This window comes from Dermacentor silvarum, chromosome 1, assembly GCF_013339745.2.
Source record: "Dermacentor silvarum isolate Dsil-2018 chromosome 1, BIME_Dsil_1.4, whole genome shotgun sequence".
NCBI classification, from domain to species: domain Eukaryota; kingdom Metazoa; phylum Arthropoda; class Arachnida; order Ixodida; family Ixodidae; genus Dermacentor; species Dermacentor silvarum.
In genome coordinates, this window is record NC_051154.1 from 72,566,547 (window position 1) to 72,591,514 (window position 24,968).

At 44.2% G+C, this 24,968-nt stretch overlaps 1 protein-coding gene across 1 annotated transcript in view; it reads left to right on the forward strand.

Annotated features, from left to right (window-relative positions):
• Positions 1-24,968, forward strand: part of LOC119465745 (uncharacterized) — an 80,061-nt gene that overhangs the window by 24,540 nt on the left and 30,553 nt on the right. The window contains exons 5-15 of the mRNA XM_037726216.2: positions 440-558; positions 1,900-2,007; positions 7,068-7,245; positions 7,653-7,791; positions 8,859-8,962; positions 9,178-9,346; positions 11,643-11,740; positions 12,228-12,515; positions 14,678-14,838; positions 15,249-15,385; positions 15,824-15,964. Of these exons, the coding sequence (XP_037582144.2) occupies positions 440-558; positions 1,900-2,007; positions 7,068-7,245; positions 7,653-7,791; positions 8,859-8,962; positions 9,178-9,346; positions 11,643-11,740; positions 12,228-12,515; positions 14,678-14,838; positions 15,249-15,385; positions 15,824-15,964 (1,642 nt within the window). The remainder of the gene's footprint in view (positions 1-439; positions 559-1,899; positions 2,008-7,067; positions 7,246-7,652; positions 7,792-8,858; positions 8,963-9,177; positions 9,347-11,642; positions 11,741-12,227; positions 12,516-14,677; positions 14,839-15,248; positions 15,386-15,823; positions 15,965-24,968) is intronic.

The window sequence follows — 24,968 nt, forward strand, 5'->3', positions numbered from 1 at the left end:
AGACATTAGGGCTGTCCTGGACAAGTGTTATAAAAATGAATCGATCATTTGATTTATTGACTGATTATTGCTTTCGCCATTTCTGGGAAGTTAACAATGTAGCTGTTGGGAGAAGCACGTGACCTTTCTGTAATACACATTAAGAGTTGGCCTGTATGTACCCATCATTCACAACTCGGGGTAAATTATCCATCCGCTTGGTATATACCATCGATGACGATACTGTCTTAATTTTTTTTCTTCATAACGTACCTACACACAAATAGACCAATTTAAATAACTGGTAAGGTTGTGGCAGAATTGTATATTCATGTAAAAGAATACACAATGTCAACTCTTTGTCGACATTCGAGTTGTCGATAAGAAAAGAGAACTCGCTAAATCGTGGACAGAAAGTATTGGCATTTCATTATTTGCTAACCTCCGCACGTTGTTCCAGATGACATGGTGTACATGGATAACGAAGACTGGCGACGAGAGTACGTGCTCAATGATGTTGGCAAGATTTACATGGGGTCCTGGAAGCAACCAGAGGGTCGGCAGTGGATTTTCGGTCAGGTAGGCATGTGCAGGTTGCTGAAAATTGCAGAAATAAATAGGAGTATATGCACCGGTAGAAATTTCCAAACCTGAAATTTTTGTGCACAAGATATCGTTAATTCTTCGAGAAACAAGAAAGACACCATGAATCCGTTCAGGGAAGATCGCGTGCATAAATATATGGGAGTGGATAGGTCAAAAGTTTTGCTCGAACACTGTCCAATATTGATAACGTTTATTGCATTAAAAGAATCATCAACCGATTGTTCGGATCAGCTCTTTTTAAGCGTGCACGCGCTTATTATTTGGGCTGTCAGTTCCTTTACAAATATGGATGAAATCAGAAACTTTCCGGAAAATATCTCTAGAGGAACTCTGTAATACGGCATTAAACAACGATGTCACAGTTACGTCAACTGCCTCTAGTGGGGCATCTAAATTCTTAAAGTTGACATAATTGATATATTCTGCTCCTTCTGCAACGTACAAGTAATCTAATGAGTAGCAATTTTGAAGAAATCGCGTAAACAATGTAATAAGTGCATAGTTGCAATGCAATGCGTAAGCTGTTAAGTTAAATCATTATATTTGTCCGCTTTAAACGATGTAACCGATGCAGTTCATAGAACTGGGATACCTGCTCTTGGTGCCGGGTTACGGAGCTTTAAGCTTCCTTCTTCAATTTTTTTAATGCTTACCGATTTTCGGCAATTTTATTTTGAATATTAGGGGCCATAGATCAAGATGATACTTGCAACAATAAATAAAATTTAGTGGTCTCTCTTAAAGGCTACAAATTTAATTCAAGTTAGTTAAGTGGTTGTCTAATGAGATTGTATCATTTCCGGTTTCACATGTACCTGAATAGGAAAGTATGAAAATCTTTTGGTTTCCCCAGTCATAGTTCACGACACACGCTAAACGAACGTAAAAGTATGGTCGTAGTGATCGGCTATGGTTATTCTGCTGTTAATATTGTTGCTGATTCTTGTCTAATGACGGCAGTGATAAATCCAACATTACTGGCATCTTACACCAATTAGAGCGGTACACGAATGACGGTCGTGGGTCTGTGTTCTAGCCTTTAGGCGCATAGCTTTGTTTGCCGGAACCCAGAGTTGTGACATTAGTCTGCAAAGAAAAAGAAAAAGAAAAAGAAAACGCTTATCTGAAGCACTCACATGCTCCGCGCCACCGTACGAGCTGTGAAAAACTATATTCTACGAAAAAAAAAAAAGAGTAGGCTCGAGAAAGAGACAAGCTTTACCGGAGACAATGTAATGAGGCCGCTCCAAGTGTCGGAGAACGTGAAATTTGGGCCCCAGCGCGTCCGCTCATTTTTTCTTGTCACTCTTCCAGTTTGGAGACATGGTCCTGCCCGCTTGCTCGCTGGTCCTGGACAAGTCCAACCTCAGTTACGCCGCCAGGGCCAACCCGGTGAAAGTGGTCCGCGCAATCTCCGCAATGGTAAGTGTATGCCACTCCGATAACCTGCGCAAGCAAATCACGAGATAAAACTTCGATATGTTTGCACAGTTCTATGTTCCACTAGCTTTATATCAAAACTTTCAGAACTAAACCAGACATTCGATGTAGTAAAGGCCATGATGAAGAAGTGGCGGTTACTGACCAAGTGACCAAGTGAAACCATGTTTCAGAGTCCATACCGGTTCCTTGGTGACACATAGAGTGCGATCAAGGAACTACTAATCAATAATGGTCGAACAAGCGGGGTCTCAAGCTAGAGGCAACGTTTCGACAAGGGCACGACAACGGTCAGAGCAGCAGCTTGATTGTTGCCAAAAGCTGGGTTGTCTTCGTCAGGACAACAACGGCTTGTTGTCCTGACGAGACGTTGGCTTCAGCTTGAGACATTCCTGGTTCGAACACTGTTGATCGCTTTCAAAATCATCTCTTTTACTGCGTTCACCTTCTTATTGCCGCTGTATCGGTCTAATAAGCGCTCAGTGGTTGCTATCACCGAAATAAAAAGTGGAAAAATTACATTTTCACATTATTCGTCAATAATTTTCTCACATACCTTGAACATTCCAGAGCCGGTTACCTGATGACGTGCGTAACAGTGTAAACTGCGCATTGACACGAAATGGGGAAGGAGGTCTCCGTAGTCGACGGCCGCGTGTATACATAAGTGAACGTGTACCACCAATGTGGCTTAGAGGTAACAAAGCAGTACTAACTACTAATACGGCACATAATTTGAAAATGCATGCCACATAGCATCAGTCAAGCCAGACGTTGCTTAAATCATTATAAAGGACTGTTGTTCATTTCAGGCATGCTGATGTCACCTTAGTTAATGGCAGATAATGAATAAGAAATTAGGCATGAAATCCCGTTTGTTTAGCTGTCGGATAACGAAACAATCAATGGTGCTTGTCGAAGGACACTTGCGGTTAGCAGCATGCTTTATCATTCAATCTCAAGTTCCTCATTTTTCCTGTTTTTCTTCTTGCCATTCTTTTTGCCTTGCTGCAGCACCCTCATCCGCAGCAGTAGTACATGTTACCGTGATCATAAAATTCTACGACGCTGAGCTCTTTCGTCAGCATTCGTCCCACTTTAGTCGAAACTTATATTTTTATCCTGTCTCTATTTCCACCGGCCGCCTACAATCTACAACGCATCGTAGATAGAAGATGATCTCTTGCCCTAGCCACCGCACTGCGATATATTCAGCACTGAAAAAAAAAAAAAAAAAAAAAAAGTCGCCATTCCAGTGCTGCCCCTGTCGCGTAAGCACAGTAGTTCGCTGAACTTAGACGACGCCTCGATAAGGCCACCCATATGCAGGGCTATACACATGCGGAACGTTGCTCAATTTCAACGAACACGAGACGCCGCCCCAGCGGCCTGATAGCCGCCTCTTTTTTTTTTTTTTTATCCTCTGGTTAACCTCGACTGTATCTCCTTCCCTTCTCACCCTCTATCTTTCTCTTTACGCACTGAATGATGTCTGACAAAAAAGTAGTTGAAAACATCTTTACTTTGTAAACATATCTCTCATTCAAAACACTCGTGTTTACGTGTATGACACGGAACAGGCGTGTTATAACAAATGCGCATTTTACGACAAGGACGAAAGAGAGGACGGACTCACGACAGGCGCCCGTCACGAAGGTGTTTCTCGTTCGACCTCGTCTCAAAACGTGCACTTCTTAAAACATGCAAGTATGAACCGAATAGTTCGGCAACACGGTATTATTTATTTTTTTTTTTTTGAAAAACAATCTTGTGGTACAGAATAGAACGATAGCATAAGCAGTTACTTCTGCTTGTGCATTGTCTGTGGCACACCAAATACGGCTGCTTCTGCGCTGTCACGTCATACCACGACTGGGATTGTTTCTTTGTTCATATGAGTGGAACAAACAACACACATTCGTTTCTGTACCGAATAAGAAATGCGTGCTTGGCAAACCAATTGTAGAGGGCCATCCTTGGCTTTTGTAGCTACTTGTTGTTATGGTTAGGTGCAGTGACTTTTTAGTATGAGTACCTTAATTGTTGTTATGGTAACGCTATGCTTAACTCGAAGACACACAGTGTGATTCACTGTAGTATAGGTGCATTGCTTATCATATGGATACGTACGTGTCCATATCACTCGTTGGTCCCATTACCTTCGAGTTACCGCTAGGGCCCCTTTGTAATTACATTTACGACGACGATATAGCTTACAACATAAAACCAAGTCCAGCTTTCGGGTAATGGTGATAGTATAGCTTAAAATTAAGGTGTTTGCGATAGAATTCTTTGACACTACCGTTAAGGCTTTATAGAAAAGGGAGTTTGAAAACGTCCACGCAACAACGCGACGCATTTACGGAATTTATGGAGCGTAGCTATTAGCTTAGTAACACCGTCTATGGCCGCATACGGACAAGTCGAGAGCTCAAATAATCATAAAAGCCACCATTGTTTCATATAATAATAATTAGGCTGCAGCTCCAAGTAAAAAATGTGAGCTTTCTTAAATGTGAAAAGTCTGAAATTATGCTTTTAGTTTGTTTCGTTGCATACATTGTAACTTCCGGTGAACAATCAGAAATAAAATAATCTCCAGCTGAACGGTTGAAAAAACAATAACACAAATGTAACTGATGCCATTGTAAATAAAATAATCGGTAAATGCAAGAACAAAGGAAATTGGAAAATTTGATTTTCGTTATTGTTTGGGTCATTGTTTGCCTAGGCGCTTCCTATGAACATTCATAATATCAAGATCAAGATAGAGGGTCACACTTTTTGGACAGTTCGTCTAGGAGAAAGTGTGGGTTTCTACACTTGCGAGTCACTTGTGAATTCCCTATGCAAAAAAAAAAAAAAAAAAGGAAAAAAAAAGTTTTCGTTCGGTATTGCATGGCAGTTTCACTAGTTGCTGAGAGTGGTCCTTTCTGATTCTCTCATGCTAATTCTATTCATAATGTGTAGAACCAACAACAAAATAAATTTTGCTGCAATTTTAATCCGTCAAACTTGTTTCAGGCAAGCAAACGCGCGCTGGCAGGCACACCTGTGTGCACTTCGTAACCATAGCGTGTTTTTCTTTTCTTCTTTTTTTTTTCGTGTTTATTGCTTGAACAGCGTACAGCTTCAGAAGATACAAATATATATAACCGCCTCTCAATATACGAACCGCTTCTAAACAGAATGCATTTCTTTCTACTCCGGCTTCATTATTGCTTTTATATCCCTTTCTTCGAGTTTTTTCATCCATTTGTACTATACATACAATTGCTCACTTACCAAACCGACCGGAATTGGGTCCCCTGCTATGACGCGGCATTTTGTGGCGACAAAATTTCCTAAAGTATCCTTGGATCAAGCCTAAATGTGGTTTAGAAATAGAAATTTACAGCTCCCTGAACCATTGAGTATTCTACTAGGCACCCAGCGCCGTTTATTTTCTTTTTCATCTGACAACAGACATAATGTTATACTGATTCACTTTTATTGACAAGAAATCTCGGAAGCTCTTATGCTGTTTGGGAATAACAAGCAAGTTAATTAACAATGTACTTTCATCATTCACGTTCACTCACTGCGACCTTCTTCTGTATGCACGGTAACATTCAGGGATGAATTAGCTGTAAATGCGAGAGAAATGCGTCAGCATTACGACGCACCTGTTTGAGGTCCCGGATCTAGGATTTAAACCGCGTTCACCACATTGCGATGTGTTGCTCAGGAGCTCATTCGACACACGCCCCGCCTATCCGAGGAGCGAAGTGCTAATGACAGTGGTCGGCAGCAGACCACCGCCACCGTAGTTGCACTATATATATATATATATATATATATATATATAGTGCAACTATATATATATATATATATATATATATATATATATAGGGTTGTTCGTTGTCGGGTAAAACCAGATTTTACCCGATTTTTACATCCCGACCGTGTTTCAGAAGAATCGGGTTAAACCCGATTTCCGCCCGATTCGAAAACCACATACAAGCCTATCTTTTTCCTTTTCTTTTACGCTGCTCGGAGTTTGCGTTGCACACGCGCTAGCTACCCTGCCTCGGGACAACGAAGTTAGATCCCGTTGGCTTAAGTGAACTCCAGTGACCTCATTTCAGAAGTTGCGTGCAGCACTGTGGACGCTACACGGCTCTCAACCAACCGCCTAACGAGCGCGCCTAACTGTGATTTAGTAACGCACCGTGACATTCTACGGACCTGCTAAAGAAAAGCGCCAATAGGCTTTTCTTCTATAGAATTGACACTGTTGAGAGCCTAGTTAATGGAATATGTGAGGTCGAGGTAACTTTCTCTCAGCTGGGATACGTTCAAAGACCGGACAAGGTCTCGGATAGGAGACCGATATGTTGCGCACGCAGATGACAATGTATGTTAACAAAGATGCGTAAAAAAAAAGGATGACCAGCTTTTCGTGAATAAAATATTTCATTTCCTAGAAGTTACCAATGCTATTTACTGTCATTATTACTTAATTTTCAAACAAATGCCGAACTTCGGAGTATTTGTTAGAAAACCCTGATGTCCCCCAATTACCAGCTTGAAACAAATGCCTGGTTTTAACGCGTTAGCGTTAAGGAGCTCGTGATACCCTTTGAGAAAAAAAAAAGAAAAAAAAAAGAATGTAATGTATTACTTAATAAATTTGTAAATTTAACCCGAAAAAAAATTTCGGAATGGTAGCACAAAATACCTTATTTCTGCCTGAGTATCAACTTGAAAAATAGCACCCGATTTCTAGACTCCCGAATTTAAAAAAAATATAAAATCCGAAAACGAACCCTATATATATATATATATATATATATATATATATATATATATATATATATATATACACGCTCTTTTAAGCTCTCCCATCCCCTCTCTACCTCTACCACGTGACCGGCATGCCACACTTTTTTCTACTTTTCCACTCCAAATGCTAACGCATTAATCGCCACGTTTGGCCCCGGACTACTCCAGCACCACGCTCGTACTGTACTCAAGCTGCAGGGTGTTCGGCCCTAACGCAGGTGAACAGTGCTGACGACGGAGGCATCGTCACTGGCAACTGGTCTGGCAACTACGACGATGGCACAGCACCCTGGATGTGGACCGGAAGTAGCGCCATCCTCGAGCAATACGTCAAAAGTGGTGGCACCTCCGTCAACTACGGGCAGTGCTGGGTCTTCTCTGGCGTCTGCAACACCGGTGAGCGAGCCGACCGCTTCACGAAGGCGGTACGCTTACATGAGCGTTACATTTCCCTTCTGCCCAAAGGAATAAGCGTGACTTGCCAGTACCGAAGCTGGGGCGGCGCCTGGATAAGGGCAAAGCAAAAGTATATAATTCGCAAGTCACGGGTTATCAATTTTCTTTAGAATATAACACTCAGAGAGTTGGTGAATGTTCATTGTATGGTGGCAATGCTACTGAAGCTCGCCCACATGATTAAAAGTTGTGTACCAGTTGATTAAAAGTCCTTACCTTATTACAAATTTGATTGTCAAGACTACTGTTTCAAAGCTAAAAAAATTAGTGTTAAGAACGGTCGTGTCATTGTTTGCTGAAAAATGACCTCTTCTTTTGGTTTTCTTTTTTTTTTGCCAATATTGCAGTCTGCCGTGCGCTCGGTATTCCGTGCCGTCCGGTTACCTGTTATGCGTCTGCTCACGATACGGACGAGAGTATTACCATCGACCGTTACTTCGACAAGGAAGGCGAGGAACTGAAGAAGTACTCCCGGGATTCTATCTGGTGAGTGTATGCTCAAGCCTAGATCGGTACAAACACTGTCAGCTTTCTGAGTAATTTCACAACATACATTCCAGAGATGAGTACTCGTACTGATGTGTCGTAATCACGGATTTAGGCTGATTCATAAGGCTCCTGTAACTCAAAACTTGGGCCCCCAAAATTTAATATGCTTCCGCCATATGGGATGCTGATCAAGCATACGCATCACATCAACAACATTGAATGTCTGTAAAACCGCGCTGTTCGCTTCATCCTTTCAGATTATTCACGCTTCACCAGCGTCACAGCATTAAAACAACGTGCCGAGTTAGAACCACTATCACGTTGGCGCCAATTTGCTCGTCTAACCTTGTTTCATAAACTGTGTAATTATTCCACGCTTCACAATGACTTCTTTTCGCCACCCCTTGCAGTCTTCCGGCGCCGTGATCGCGCTAACAAAGTAAAACGCATAACGTGCCGCTCGTCACTTTACGCAAGATCATTTATTCCTCGCACAATAATAAAATGGAATAACCTGCCATCACGCAGAGCTACTGAAGTTCACTTACCATCTTTCCAAACCTTGTTGTAAGAAAACGGTTTAAGGTAACAGATTAGTTATTACTTATTGTTACATGTACATATTACCATATTGTGGATAAAGATTCTTGTGATTTGAAGAATAGCTGCATATACACCCCATTCATATCTATTTATTTCATGTTCCTTGTGTGTGTGTTTATTTCAGGTAATTTTATTTCGCGCGTATATTTCATGTTTGAGTTATATTTCACGTGTCTACTGTAATCAATGTATTAATAGTTGTATTTCGAGCGCTAGTGCTGTATTTTGCATGCACGAGTTTGTGTGCCTCCCCCCCTCCCCCCCTTCTATGTAGTACTCTCGCATGAGGGGCCCTTAGGGGTATTGTAAATAAATAAAACAGAAACTGGGGCCTTTAGTGAAAATGCTGTTTTGTTATGTCTTAAAATACACACGCTTTTCCGTGGCAATCTATCTCAACTTCGGGACAACATATGACTGCATATGTTGAAGTGAAGACTTTTTTCATGTTCGTCCTTCAGGAACTTCCACGTGTGGAACGAAGTGTGGATGGCAAGGAAGGACCTCCCACCGGGCTACGGCGGATGGCAGGCTATTGACGCTACGCCGCAGGAAACCAGTGACGGTGCGACGATTGGCATGGCAAGCTCATACGCGGGCCTTCGTGTAGCTACACATTTGTGCTCTGTGCTTGTAAAAAAAAGAAATATAATTTCTTTGTCTTCCTTATAACCGCTGGTTGATTTCGTTGAGAGCTACTCGTAAAAACGACAAAAATAAAATGGAGGGGTTCGCGTTGAGAGTGCCAAAATTTCACTGAAAGCTCCCTTGTTCACGCAGGCTACTACCAAGTCGGTCCGTGCTCAGTGATGGCCGTCAAGAAGGGCGAGATAGGCTACATGTACGACTCACCGTTCGTGTTCGCCGAGGTCAACGCCGACATCATCCACTGGAAAGAAGACCCCGAAAGTGCCTTCGGTTGGTCTCGAAACAAGACACTAACATATCAGTAAGTTTGATTTGTTTTATTTAAGCAACAACTGGCGCTTTCCTTGCGGGTGGATAGGGGAGCACTTGGAACTGCTTAAAGGTGTCGCGAGGGCGTCTTGGCAACACTGCCGTGGCTGGTGCCAGCGCTCGCGACCAAAGTCCTCGAGGTGTTCGGAGTTCTCCAATTGGAAAGTGCCATATGAACTGCCATAACTTTTTCCTCGTCCTTGACGTTCAGTTCTCATTTCGACGCTTCGTGATATGCTTGTTTCATTTATACACCCACACCACTTTTTAATCTGTCTGTTTTTGTCTTCGATGCATATTTTTTTTTTCGCACTGTATTTTGCACACCTCTCAGTGGGGCTCACTTTCGATTGCAATAGATTCATTAACACTCGTGAACAGAAGATCACCATCGCCATCGCTCCTGCCATGAAATTCACAGCTGGTGTGTGAATTTCGAACAAAACACACGATTGCCGTGCGAGCGTAGGGTCGGTGCCTCACCAAGATGCAAAGCGGTGGACGGCATCTAATGGCGCATGCGCTCGAAGCATGCATTGATGGACGGACGCCTGTTAAAAGCTTCCCCCTTTGAGTCGCTATGGCGGCTAGTGCCGTGTTCTTTTTTACCTTCGTGCTGCGTCTATTCTCGGCGCGCCAAATCTGGAGTTAATGTTTACAAGCAATAAAAATTTTAGTGATTTTTATAGCCCGAAAATATAAGGTTCGTTTTATTAGCTGTTATCCGATCTACGTTTACGCCAGCAATCTGCAGGCCGTATTTTACTAGTCTGCACAGCAGATTTCATGCACCCCTCGCCTATACTATCTTTTAAACCCAAAGTGACGGCCAGGATAACTACGTCTTCATCTACTTCTAAGTGGATACTGCGGCATGCTATAATAAAACACGCAAACAAGCATGGTAAGCCCCGCTTGTGTGCTGTTCTTGCGAGCATGACGCTTATTACCTCACCAAGTAACACTGTCGATGGCAACTGGCATTTTCACGACTACAGAGATATATTGTAGGTTTTATGTGCCGTAAGTGATGCATTGTTCCCGAAGCAAGCGATCAATTGAGCTCCCCCACTATACTCCTGTCCCCGCTCGGCCACACGCAGCTAAGGGCCCTATTTTGTAACAATTATTTTCGGCCTTGGTCATTGGCTCGAACGAAGCTGTGGCCCCGTTATCGACGGGACAGGTTACTACAATGGGCGTATGATATGGGCAGAATAGAATCTGAGAAAAACAACTCGTACAAAAACCGCCCTTGGCTTGCGTTTCTCAGGGCGCGCGTCACGCTGAACTCGAGTGTGTTTTTTGCATTTACGAGTGAAGATTCTCGCTGTTATCGGGGGCTCACCCTACCCCGCTACACCGAGTTGTTGAACGTTTGGTGAAACGCCCGCGCTAGCAGCGTGAGAGATGCTCACGTGGAACGATTGCTAGTTTAGCAGGCGAGGCTAGCCCCGTCTGCTGCACCACTACTATACCATCATTACGTCGTGATAACTTGCCGGGATCTCAATAAATGGCCACCCGACAAAACTAGCGATCGCATGCAACCTACGTATAGTTGCTTCGGGAAGTTAAGATGACGTTTTCCAGATGTTTTAAACTATCCTCACAGCCGTAAATCACTAACAGTATAACAACAAACATTTAGCGTTTGTGCAGTTCTTCACACGTGGTGTCGCTGTTACCGCGTAGAGCTATGTTCTATCCTCGATGTTGTAAGCACCATCGGCGCATAAGCCGGAGTACTGCCAAACGGATGATCACTGTAGTAAACCGAGGATTCCAAAATCAATTTTAATGAAACCAAATGCACGCGTCCACATTATAAACAATTTATTGAAGTAGTTGGGCACGCTTAATATGCCGCATGCATACATTGTTTGAAGGCAGTCTTGAAATAAAAATGTAGAGCGCCTCTGATTCGGACGCAGTAACTACGTGCCAGCGTTAGCAGCGGAAGCTGTTGCGCCGCCTGTCTTCGAACAACTCATAAGGTTGCCATAGCAACAAGTAAATCGTAAAAGTAACTCATAAGAACAAGAAGCGACTTGCTACAATAACTAAATGGGGGCGCAGCTGCAGCAGTTAACGCTGGCGCCAAAGTTGTACTTCGTGGCCATTTATGTTTTTCTCTCATGTTCTAGTCGGTATGACGCTTGTAAGCTTTACAATATCTGTGGTTAAAGCAGGCATTAAAACGGCACACCTTCTCCTGGGACAACTTTCGTTGTCTCATTCCATATTCTTCTCCCATTTCATGCTCCTGTCTGAATCTTTATTTGCAGTGTGGGCCTTGGAGTGTTGACGAAGAAACCAAACGTTAAGATCCAGGAAGGCATGGGAGATGCCGAGGACATAACGCACTGTTACAAGAACAAAGAAGGTATGGTCAAACCAGTGAAAAAGAAATTTGTTTAATACAGCCCTGTAATTCACGGTATTATATTGCTGAGAAAACATGCACGCCGAGTAACTGTATATGGACAAAACGGTTTCATAGTTTGTGATTCCACATGTGGAAGAATACAATTGGCTTCTATTCTAATGGAACGTTTATGAGGTATTATTGCTGTAACTCTCAAGACATAACTTATCATGGGTGATATAAGAAGCGCTAGTTTGCTAATAGTTCATCCACATTATTGTGTTTGTTAACCTCTATCGCTAGAACCGCTAAAAGCTGGGCAACTCAATGTACCACAGAATGCTTCCATCGCGAAAAGCGCGGCCTTGCGGAACACGGGCACGTTGCACCGCAAGAGTGCCGCGCAATGGTGATTCTCTTGCACGCGGCGAGTCGCACGCTAGTTAAACCTACGACGAAAGACCTAAGCTGACAGCACCAGTTGACGGCGACACATTTCTCGCAGGAACGGAGGAAGAGCGCATGGCGGTGCTGAACGCTGCGCGCAGCGGCGGCCTCAGCGTGCTGTTCGAGCTGCCCAGCGAGTCGAAGCAGGACGTTTCGCTGAAGCTGCAGGACGTCGAGAGCGTCATGATCGGCGAGCCGTTCAACGTGACCGTCAGCATGCGCAACGAGAGCCTGGAGCAGCGCACGGTCAACGCAGTGCTCTGCGCCTCGTCCGTCTACTACACGGGCATCCTGGCGCGCAAGATCAAACGCGACAAGGCCACATTCGTGCTCCAGCCGCAGGAAGGTGAGAGTCCCGCACTGGGCAAGGGCCACATCTGTCAGTCTGCCCTTTCGGTACACGCCTTACTTCACGTAGTCATCTGCGATAATATTGTCTCGCTGGAGAGTACTGTTGAAAGGCAAGTACTGTTGTAGTAGTTGTGGAAAGGCTTGTTTCAAAGCACCTCCCACCTAGCGATCTAACGCATTTAAATCAAATAAAGAGTCCTCTCTCTCTCAGTTAGCGTCGTCTGCTCCATGGAGCGGCGTGCGAAGAGTAAAGGAAAATGAAAGGAACGCGCGTGCCACGCGTCATGCGCACGAGATTGGGAATGAAGCTGAAGTCGAATTGACGCGTTTTCTCTCACCTTCTTTCTTCTTTTCTTCGCCCGTCGCTCCGTGGAGCAGACGACTCTACCTAAAACAAGCATTTTCACAAGTATTGCACTTTAAGAGCACTGACCGCAGAGTGTGGAAGGTCGCCCTACAACAAAACTTTCTGAAGCACATGACAACCAACGCTATGTCTGAAGAAGAGTCATGGGATTGATTGATGCCGGCGCAGTGTCACGGAGACTAGCTTTATGATGCTTGCCAGTGAGCGAAAAGGAGCGCTCAAAAGTACTCCAAAAATACTCTCGCGTGGGCTTGTGCGAGTCTCGTTGATGCCGCCCGTACAGGTGCGAACCCACGAGAAATAATTTTTTCGAGCACTTCCGAGTGCGCCTGATCACCCACTGGAATCACGCGCCATCAGAATAATTTTACCGAGCTATGCTCGCAACAGGATCTTCAAACACGGCTCTAAATTCTGGAACTAATAGCACCTCAGGGTCTTGGGAAGTATACGTAACTTATGGACAAAGACGTGGCCTACGTCGCTCGCGAACTTCAGCATCCTATTTTTTAATTGAATGTTGACACACATCAGCAAATTAAAAGGAATTAATGGCCAGTACTTCGGTTTTCGCGGGCGTTAGAGTCCCGTTAGGAACATTTCCTTCTCTCAAATTGTAGATTGTGCCAAAGTATGTGGCACACTCTGCTGTCTAACCCCACACAAAAAATGACGGCGACGTTTGAAGCTCTGCTAAACCTGGACGAAAGAGAAAAAAGGAGAAGAAGCAAAACGCCAATCTTCAATTTCCACTTCATTCTGTGACTGTCATTTCGCTGAGCTGGCCCTTCCGCTGGACTTTAGCCAGATATTTTGCTGCAGTATACTGTGAGCTGTAAAAGAATGTCCGCCGAGGCTATATCCTAATGCTTAAACAGTATTTGTCATTATATAAGCAATAGTATTGCATTGTGCTTACATGTAAGGTGCCGTGATTCATGGGCATCTCGACGTCAGTGCAGTGACACTCTTTGACACAACTGGGACGAATATCACGGAGATGAAATAATCAGATGCAGGAATGTTTAATCAACTGGTTGTTGCCAAGCGTACCATCGTGCCAACCAGCTGTACAAGCATTTCGACATAGTTCGAATACTAATGACATCTGTGCTCGTCAGTGGTGTCTAATAAACATGCTCGAGTGGTACTTAATGCTCTTTGACTAGTTTTGATGATAGCAGATTCCTCCACAGGAACGTCGCTCGAATGAAACTTCCTTCCAGCTAAAGTTGGCTGATGTGCTCTGAAGTTCATTGAAGTGATCGATGGAAAACGTGCGGCGAAAACCGACGGAGACAAGAACTTAAACTGACAGTACTTACGCGGCATGTTCTTACACAGGATAAAGGTGTTCTTGTCCGTACCGCTTTGCACCGCTCGATTTTCTTCAGTACAAATGGAGAACAAGCTCAAACCAAAATTTTGCTTGTTCAAGTTATGTCTTGCTTTACTATATCGCTAAACATTTTGTAACGAAATGTCTGGCCAACGTGGAATGAAAAGAACTTTTGCAGTAGCATTCCGAAAGGCTAAATGACAGTGGAGCAAGAAACATTAGAGTACGACCCCACTTCCCGGCGCCTCGTTTTATTTTTCTTTATGTTCAACTTTCAAGTGCAATAAATTATCCCGAGCTTAGGCTTACGATAGCTTGAGCGCCTTTCGCAACTAAAGAGAAAAAGAAGTGGTCAATTGTACGAGTGCAGAAGAGTGGACTTTCCAGCATTGCATAGTTGCCTGTAGAGCAATTGCGCGAATACTAACAAGCCCCTTATTTTTATTTGCAGAGGAGGTTTTGTCACTGACGGTGCAGCCCGAGGAGTACCTCGATAAACTGGTGGACTTCGCAATGGTGAAGATATACGTCATTGCGAACGTCAAGGAGACAAGACAAACATGGTCTGAAGAGGACGATTTCACTATCACGAAGCCGAAGCTGGACATCCAGGTATTTTGCTGCGCCTATACCAGCAAATCGCTCCTTACATTAATGGTAGCTCATTACTGAAGCGCGAGAATATATCTAATATGAAGGTGGAGTTAAATTAGGTCCCTTAAGTTAAACTTCGCCATTTTAGGGTGGACTCGTTCTGCAAGCATTAAATCTTTAATCTAGTGTGCACTATAGAATTTCGAACAGACATTTGTGAGCTCATCGGAGCGTAGGGCTTTCTACACAAGGTTATAGAGATATATCTGTTTAAACTGTCTATTTTTATATCTATCTAAGCTAACTATTGTCCCAAAGTTTGTTTTAGATATACATTTCCGTAATCTTGAGAAATCATCGTTAACTATGTAGCACACTGTACGTGAATGCAATATAAAACACCGTCAATTCGCATCCGCAATTTTCAGGTTGAAGGACCAGTGAAGGTGGGCCATCCATTCAGACTTGTAATGCGCTTCACAAATCCCCTGAACGTGCCCCTCCAAGACTGCACCTTGTCCGTTGAAGGCCCTGGCGTCACAAGCGCACACATCGTTCACCTCTCGTAAGTTCAACTACACGCTCAGGCAGACGCATAGAAGAGACAACGTCGAATGCGCACACAATTGAAGCGGCGTATTCAGCATTAGTGTCATAGTGTCACTGGGTTACGAATACGTGCATTCAGTATGTTTGCGACGAGACTTGTTTGAAAATGTGCAAACTTATCCAGCAATATCGAGAGTTAACGGTTGAAATTGAAAGCAACTACGAGTAACGTTTTTTATTTATTTTTTTGCTCTCCCTCTTTTATCTGCTGGGTGGCTCAATTAGTTATCGAAGATATTAAATGAAGGATTGTCGAAAACAAAGTAAGGTTCCAACAGAAAAAAGAAAAGAAACGGAAAGGTTACCGCAGTTTGCGTAAGCAAGTTGACCTCGCAGCAAGTTCTGCTGAGGTGAACCTAACGAAGCGTTTCTCGACTCCATGGAAACTTTGCAGGAATGTGGCACCGCACGCCGAGTGGGTACACCGGGAGACGTTCGTGCCCGTGAAGTCCGGACCGCGCAACGTGATGGCCGTCTTCAACTGCCAAGAGCTGTTTAACATCGAGGGCTCGGCGCAGACGGTGGTCGAAGAGTAGTAGCCCGCACGGCCGCTCGGCGGCCCTCCGCTTTCAGCATTTGCACGGCAGCAACTTTCATGGCAGCATTCGTTTGCAGAGACGCTTCCGCTCGTGACGCTCAGATCGTGTTGTGTGTTAGAAGTGAGTCTTGTAATGGCCAATAAATCACGTGCGTTTGTCCTATATGACGCGACCATAAAGCTTTTCGTCTGGCTCCTCTTTATTTGTCGGTTCACTTGTAGGAAATGAAAAAGGAAAGCATTTTGGCATCGAGCAGCCTACTTGCTTCCATAAGGACATATTCATTGTGGGTTTTCTTTTTCACGCTGGATCAGGCAGATTGAGCAAGAGTGTGCGAACGAGTGGTCAACGACAAAAGAAATAGCATGGGTGAGTTATTTGCAAAAAGGTAGAGACGACAGCTGGCCCCGGTCTGTTAATGCAGGAACAACCATGTATGCATTACGGTTAAAACATTACGGAAAATCAATGACTGCTAGTGTACACTGCAAATACTAGATCGATCGGAATCTTCGACCGCGTGCATTGAAAGTTCGCGTGTGTTTTTCTCGTTTATTTTTCTTTTGTCACTCTCTCCTACATTTAGCAGTGCTCTGCAGATGCATAAAAAAACCTGCGTCTGCTCTCGGTGGCGTCGAAGGTAATATAAAAAAATAACATACCACGCAAATGAGAAACGCCTTGAAGATAACAAGGTGCGCCATTGAAGAATTGCGGTCAAGAAAAAAAATATTTCGGTTCGCTTGTAGCTCGGCTAGCACAAGCGCAAAAATGTGCAGGATACGTGATCAACCTAACAAACTGTATACGCCAGTGGTCACGATCGCACGTATCTCCAATCTACGAGTTCCCAAGGGCATGCATTGTTCGCATACAGAGCGGCGGCTAGCACTCGTGACAAGGTCTCACGCACGATGTGTGACAGACTGCGCACAAATTGATCGTCCTTGCGTAAGACGTGATTCGGCGGCACTGAGCCACATCATGTTCGTCCACGGGAGTCAGGGGCGTAGCCAGCGTGAACCCTCGTCACGCTGGCTACGCCCCTGAACTCGGTCAAACGACCCCCGACACTGAAGAGACTCTAGTGCGCTCTTTCAGGAAGCGGACTAGAGTCCGAGAACGACGAGCTGCATGACCGGCTTTCAGTTGACTCCGTGCCACATAGGATCATCACGAAGACCTGCAGACGAGGTTCTTTTCTCGCTCCGCAAAGCAGTAATGTTTGAGGGAACCAAGTTTCAAAATGTTAGGCTCAGTGCACATCTTACATCCTTGTCATGGGCAAACTAAAAGGCATTTCTAATTGAAATTTGCCATACGGATAGACAAAGAGCTGGATATAACATATGCGACATTTCAAAATCATACGAGGGGAGATCAAAAAGTTTTGCAACTTGGCTATAACCAAATATCTGACAGTGATCTCTCCCTACCTTTTGTTTAGGCCATCTTTCAAGCCTAGCAAGATCTGAATATCAAGCCTTTCAGTTCGTTACTTGGTCTGCCTCAGTCAGTCAAACATGGCGTCCTCCCACGATTGCAAGCTCAAGTACCGGAGCGTTATCAAATTTTTGTGCAAAGAAGGATGTTCCGTCAAAGAAATCCACAGTAGGATGGTGAATGTGTATGCAGTTAATATCCTTCATATGCTACAGTGACTCGGTGGTTCAATGAACTAAACGTGGACGTGTGCACGTGGAAGACGACCCAAGGTCAGGGCGGCCGACCACTTCAACCGATTTGGACCATTCAGCCTCAGCAGAGAGCCTTATCATGAATAATCGCCGTATCAAGGTGTCCGAAGTTGCCGAAGAATTGAAAATTTCTTATGGCAGTGCTTTCACTATCATCCACGATGTTTTGGGTATGTTGAAGGTCTCGGCACGATGGGTGCCACGGAACCTGTCTGCGCAAGATCGACACCACAGCGTGCATTCATGAAGGGAACTTTAGCACCTCTATTCAAGCGACCCAGAAGATTTTCTCTCCCGCCTTGTGACTGGGAATGAGACGTGACTGTATCAGTGGGACCCAGAAACAAAGCAGCAGTCTATGCAGTAGGGTCCCCTCCCCCGAAAAAAATTCAGGACCCAACGCTCAGGGAGGAAAGTGATGGCGACGCTTTTTGGGGACGAAAAGGGGATCCTGCTCAATGAGTATCTTGAAAACAGTAGGACAGTTACAGGCGAATACTGCGCCAACGTTCTTCGAAAACTGCGTAAAGCCATCGTGGAAAAACGCCGAGGATTAGTGACAAGAGGTGTCCTCCTCCTGCACGACAAAGCCCCGGTTCACAGGTCTCATGTTGCCCAGGCTGCCATACGAGAGTGTGGTTTCGAACAGCTGGACCACCCACGTTACAGTGCCGACCTGGCCCCGAGTGACTCTTATTTATTTCCGAATTTGAAGAAACACCTCAAGGGAACGAGGTTTGATGACTTGAACTCGCTTCAAACTGCCACAGAGGAGTGGCTTAGCAACCAGGAAGAATTTTTTTTTTTTTGCAAGGTATCAAAAGCCTTCCAGGAAGATGGGAGAAGTGCATTAGTGTGGGGGGAAATTATGTTGAAGAGTAAACTTTTTTCCAAGGTCTGCCAGTTTTCCTGATATACGAGTTGCAAAACTTGTTGATGACCCCTCGTACAATAATAAACATCATCATAATTATTTGCTAAATATTGCAGCAGAGTAGCGCTCAAAGTGCAAGCTTTAAATCATGCTCATGGGCAAGGTAAACGGGGTACGGAGGTAAGCTTCGCCGCAGATAGAGACGATAAACAGGAGATGTACTTTTCAGTATATTAAGGTCGTAGGCTCTTTGAAATACGCTAGTTACAAGTAGAAAAGAATATACATTTCGCCAAATAAAGCGCTGTCACTCACAGTGCGCCTTTTAGCGCAGCTGTGATTCCTAGCCTTTTTGTCGTCTTAGACGTCCGCCAATGATGTGTCCTGTTATGCGGAGTCATCGTCGACGTCATCATGCCATCGTAGTCGTCGTCATGTCACCACATTCGTCGTTGTCGTTGTCGCCTCATTCTTGTCGCATCGTAAGCGGATCAGTCATCAAGTTGACATGTAGGTTTCCCTCAAAGATCACATGCAGAGCCAGTAAATTAATAACACTACATTATCTGGATGTCGTAATTGCGAAAGGTGTTAGAAGATATGAAGAATCTAGAATTTGTAGTGTATCTTCGACAGACCATAAAACATTTCTCACCTCGTGTAATGTGAGCGTGTGGGAATCCCTCACGTGCGTTAAAAGGTGCCTAAGCCTTGTCAATTTCTTACCTCATTTGTCAGCGTCGATCCGGGGTATTGTTCGAGCAACAAACTACTTCCCGGCAGTTTATAATAGTGATTAATACGCTTAAGTCTAAATTAAATTAACAACTATATGTTTGTGGTCAGCACCCATTTCACCTGTGACTCTAATTATGCATGACGAGATGATTTTTCGTAAAACACGACTTCATGTTTAAGAACAGTGGAAACTACACTGATTTCTTTTCTCGCAATTTTGCCTGTTCTGACGTTGAATTTCGCTGCGAACGTCTTACGACTTATTCCTTGAATATCCTCACTAACCATTTAGAATCTGGGAGAGATGGTGGTGCATTTGGCCAGAATATTAGAGCACTCTTGTTCTTGAGTACGTCCGTCATCAAAAATCAGGGCTTGTATTCACAAACATTCTCTCACGCAAGATCCCTTATTCACTGGTCGACGTTCGCGTGCTACTCATAGCGGTCTTGTTAACGAGACGATCGCTGCTGTGATGACCAATCAAAGATCTATTTGCGTTGATTAATTTCTGAATACAGACTAAGATCATTTACGTAAAATTACCGAGTCTTGAGATTGCCCTAGTGAACTATAATGCTTGCGCACCTTTGTCAAAACTATGCAATTCCAGTCGCAATTACAGTCGACCTATGGCAGATGCCACTTACGAACTGAAAGCTTTGTGAATTCGACTCCTGGGGCTAAATTCACGATTTTTTTTTCCTAAGTGCTCCTTGACATTTGGCCGGTCGCCTTCTCTAATAATACGTCCAGCGTTAGGATTGGCTGGCATTTGCTCTTACGAACAATTTTAGCGTAAGAGCTTTCAGTGAATACGGACCCTGGGCGCGTATTAACAAGAATATATTACGCTCAAGCAGTTCGTCAGAGTATGGTGTCTGTCAATCACGATGTTTGACATATTATTAGCGAAGACGGCCCGACAATGGCGAACAGCTCTTAAAAATGGGGAGCTTTGTGAATTCGGCCCCTGATTCGGAAAGTAAGCTGTGGCGAAGTTATTCACGTAGCCCACGCAGGCCCCAAGTTGAAAGAGTACTGCTTAAATGGTGCGGAAAAACCGTTGGTATATAAGAGCGAGCACGTTGCAGCAAACATGCAAAAGCAGCAACAGTCGAGATTGCATGAAGGCGTCAAGAAGGCGCTGTAACCCTGTTGGTAAGGCGGAAGCCTCAGATGATGCTATAAACGGTACCGTTAAATTTAGAAGTTTATTGGGTTTAGTAAAATGAGAGCTCTTAGCTATGCTTGAGAGTGGCAAGGAATGCATAGATGTCAAAACCATCTTTAACTCGCGTTCACATGCACCTGCACATGCAAACGGAGCATTTTTGTTGCAAAGAAGGAACCTGAAACGTGATATCCGGGTGGTTCCCAAGCCCTGTTTTGCCCGTAGTGCTGTTGCAGTACAAAGTACTCAAATCAGATGTGGTCGTTCAGCTTGCGCCATATCAATTATGTTGAAGACTCAAGTCGTCAATGTTGTAACAGGAAAAATTTGAGGTCGAGAATATAGCGCGATTTCCGATACAGTAATAGTAGGATGGGCCTCCTGACTTCAGCTTGTGGACATCGCAGCAGTGTATTTACAGACTAAGGATGAACTTGGTTGAATCCCTGCCGATACTTACCCATCGATGACGCCAGCTACGGCACCTACATATAAGTTGTGAAGCAACGCCCAACGGCGCACCCAACGCCTTCTTCGCAACGCCCAACGGCGCTGCATCTACAGTCTCCGAGCAGAATTTTTCATCCAGAAGTGCGTAAACAAAAAGATAAAAACAGACCTCGCAGAGCTTCACGGACAATAGGTCCTACTAATGTTTACGGTTCAAACACTTGACAGCATGAACGCACGCGGCTCGTGAACCACGACGGTGCATAAAGATGCCGCCGTTAGAAGCAGGATACCGTTGCTCAGCAGATTTACATTGTCTTCGGCGTAGACAGACCATACACACCAATGTTTATTGTGCGTGGGCGAAGGTCCGCATTCGCAAAAGTAATTCAGGATGTGGGAGAAGTGTCTGGGGGTCTGTCTCTCTCTCTCTCTCCCTGTGCGTGCGTGCGTGCGTGCGTGTGCGTGTGCGTGTGTGTGTGTGTGTGTGTGTGTGTGTGTGTGTGTGTGTGTGTGTGTGTGTGTGTGTGTGTGTGTGTGTGTGTGCGTGTGTGTGTGTGTGTGTGTGTGTTCACGAGCGCGCGTGCGTGCGCACACACCCACCGTTGCAGGGAGGACGGTTGCAGGGTGGAAGGTACAAACATTCATCAGGCAAAAATACGTTAAAACATTCTAGTGATGTTTCTCGGGGTTGTTGCGAAGACCAGCTCAAGATATACAAGTACAACACACGTATACTAAAGAGCACGTGCACGAGGTGCAGTGCAAAATGCATCGCATACAAGTGGAAAGGACAAGCTTGGGCAGCATCATAAAACATGGGAAATCATACATGGAGAATAAAAAATATATGTACTCACAATGTTATGCACAGAAAAGCCGTGTTATATTTTCTTCAAATGAGGTAAGCGAAGAACATCTGATTCTAGAATCAGGTAACATGTTCCATTCTTCGATAACACGAGGGAGGTAACTGAACCTAAAGCAATCATTATGGGCGAGGAGTGGTATATACATGCTGTGGCAATGTCTGGATTGTTCTTGTGTATTAACTCGAAAAAGTGCTGTGTGGTTTAATTTGAAGTGCTTTTGAATTAACTGAAAAAGGAATATTACTCTTTCAAGCTTCGTCCTAATTTCCAAACTTTCAAGGAACGCATTTTTACAAAGCTCAGTAGAAAAACAACGTCGATTTTTATTGAAGATAAACCTAGCACTAAGTTGTTGTACCCTTGCTATTTTATTGCAGTTCGACTGTGTGTAAAGGTCTCATACAAATTTAGAATATTCAATAATTGGCCTGACTAGGGTCTTGTAAGCTAGGCACTTTATATCAGGCGGGTCACGATAAACCTTAAGCCTGAGACTGTACAATGTCTTCGTAGCCTTAGAGCAGACGTAATCAATATGCTGATTCCATCGCAGATCAGGAGCAAACAATACCCCGAGATATTTGTAATCCTGTACAGGCTTGAGCCTGGTGTCATCAATTTAGTATTTTGAAACGTGTTTTAAATTTTAAATAATAATTTTGCATGGGACACTTTGTCGAATGCTTTTGCGAAATCCTTAAATACCACGTCAGTTTGACTACGCGAATTTATTGCTTTGGAAAGATCATGGACAAATTCAATTGAGTTAACGTTGATAAGCCTTGGCGGAATCCATGCTCATTCGGAAACAATATATAACGCCTATCGATATAGGCCAACAAATGTTTGTTAATAGTATGTTCGAGTAACTTTGAACATTTGCTGATGAGCAAGATAGGGTGGTGATTAGACGCGTCAGAAAGAGAACCACTTTTGTTGACAGGTGTGATTTTAGCACGCTTCCATGCGGTTGGAAATGAGTCATTACGTAGGGACGACTGCAATATTTTAGTAAGGAAACAGGATGTCCATTCTGCGTAATGTACAAAAATTTGTTAGGTATACCGTCAGGACCACCAAAAAGAAGAAAGCTGGATGAGGTGCGTGTGTCCCGTGCGTAGCCAGCACAAGACTACTTCATAGACTATCTCATTAGTCTGCAGCCACGACATTCTCGCAATGTTGGCTGTTGTGGATGTAACCCTCGTGCCTAATTTCCCCAGACCTTTATTATTACAGATGTTTAAAAGTAGTTTGTAGTCCTGACAGGAAATACAAGCAGGCGCACTCGGTCTGCATGCCTGCATGTCGGCTCCCTCGGCTCACCTAAATTCCGGCGTGGCTTATAGTCCAAGCAAAACGAACGTCCCAGCCAAGAGACTGGCCCCTACAAGGTTCTTAATCACAAGATGAATAAGAACGTTGTGGTGCTTCTTAGAGGTGATAGCTTTCAGTTTCATGATGAAACAGCGCTACGAGCAGCCATGAAGGGAAAGAATGCCTGACTGTCAAATGAAGATTATTAAGGAAAAAGTACATATAATCTATAACCGTTCACCGCACGATGCTTCATGGTCAAAAATAAACCAAGGCAAAATATTTACAGCAAGTGCAAGGCAAAGCCTACGGTAACATCATCACATATCATCAATATTAGGGGCCGCATAAGTGCGAAGAATATTCTATTTCCTCACCTGATAATGCAACAGACGATTGGCTAATACAGTCATTACGTAGGCGAAAAAGCTGAAAAGCTTGATTAACATCTCGCTTAACTGTATAATAATTGCATACAAAAATGATGGTGCCATATATAGATACGGGGTACAGTCATTCTTTGCAATGCCTACGTTACAACACATACCAATACAAGTGTTCTTTCTATCTCATAGTAATAAATCTATACCACTCTGACCGACCTATGATTTTGCCCCTCTGGATGGAACAAATAACTATGCGTGCTTAATACCACAACCGCCTGCGCCACTATCACCAACTCTTAGCTTGCTTCAAACAAGATTGCTTACATTTTAAAGCTTAAGCGAATAGATTATTACTGTATCAATGCTGTACCTGATTTTACAACCAGACACACATAAATTGTACACAAGCACAAGACGCAGACACGTACAACTCGTGCACATGTTTACAACAATAAGCTTATTTTCATCGCGACCATTCTCTAGCTTATTCTGCCTCCCGTTTCACCCACTTCCCAAGCATAGCTTTGTGATTCTTGTGTGCGATTATTCGCCGACGACTGCGTTTTATACCGTGCGATTAACTGCGCCGCTGACCACTTGGCACTCCAAAATTATCTTGAAGGTATCAGTGATTGGTGTGCTAAGTGGCTCATGGCCCTGAACGTTTCAAGATGCAAGGTAATGTCCTTCTCCCGAAAAACGTTTCTATTCTCCCGAAACAAATTTCTATTCTTGTGGCACCAAGTGTCCAAGTTGGCCATAAACGGCGAGATACACAAGAACCATAAAGTGGGGGAAGAGCCAAAGAGAGCTATAGTTTTAAAAAGGTAGCGCCTGTATCAGTGGCATGACTACGTCGCAGTTTAGCGCGGAAGTGTCCGCTCTGAATGATGTGGTGCCTTTTAGATAAATTCCATGTGCGCTTGCGTGTGTCTGTGCCTTTTAGACAACTTCTCCCCGTGCGTGCGTGCGGGCGTGGGGCGTGTGCGTGGCGTGTGTGTGTGTGTGTGTGGTGTGTGTGTGTGTGTGTGTGTGTGTGTGGTGTGTGTGTGTTGTGTGGGGTGTGTGTGTGTGTGTGTGTGTGTGTGTGTGTGTGTGTGTGTGTGTGTGTGGTGTGTGTGTGTGTGTGTGTGTGTGTGTGTGTGTGTGTGTGTGTGTGGTGTGTGGTGTGTGTGTGTGTGTGTGTGTGTGTGTGTGTGTGCATTATCAGATACCTCAAAAGGCACATCACTTCATCCTGAGTTCAAGGGGTGCGCTGGAAAAACGCCTTGGAGGTGGCAGTCTCGTCCCAGGTCCTACGCCGCAATGCTTCCGGTGTAGGACTTGGCACCTAGGAAATGCAGCATTAAAATTAAATTCTTGAATTTTACGTACCAAAACCACGATCGAATTATGAGGCCGCAATGGAGCAGTCCAGCTTAATTTTGAAAACCTGAGGTTCTTTAACGTCCACCCAATGCACCGGTACACCGGCGTTTTTGCATTTCGCCCC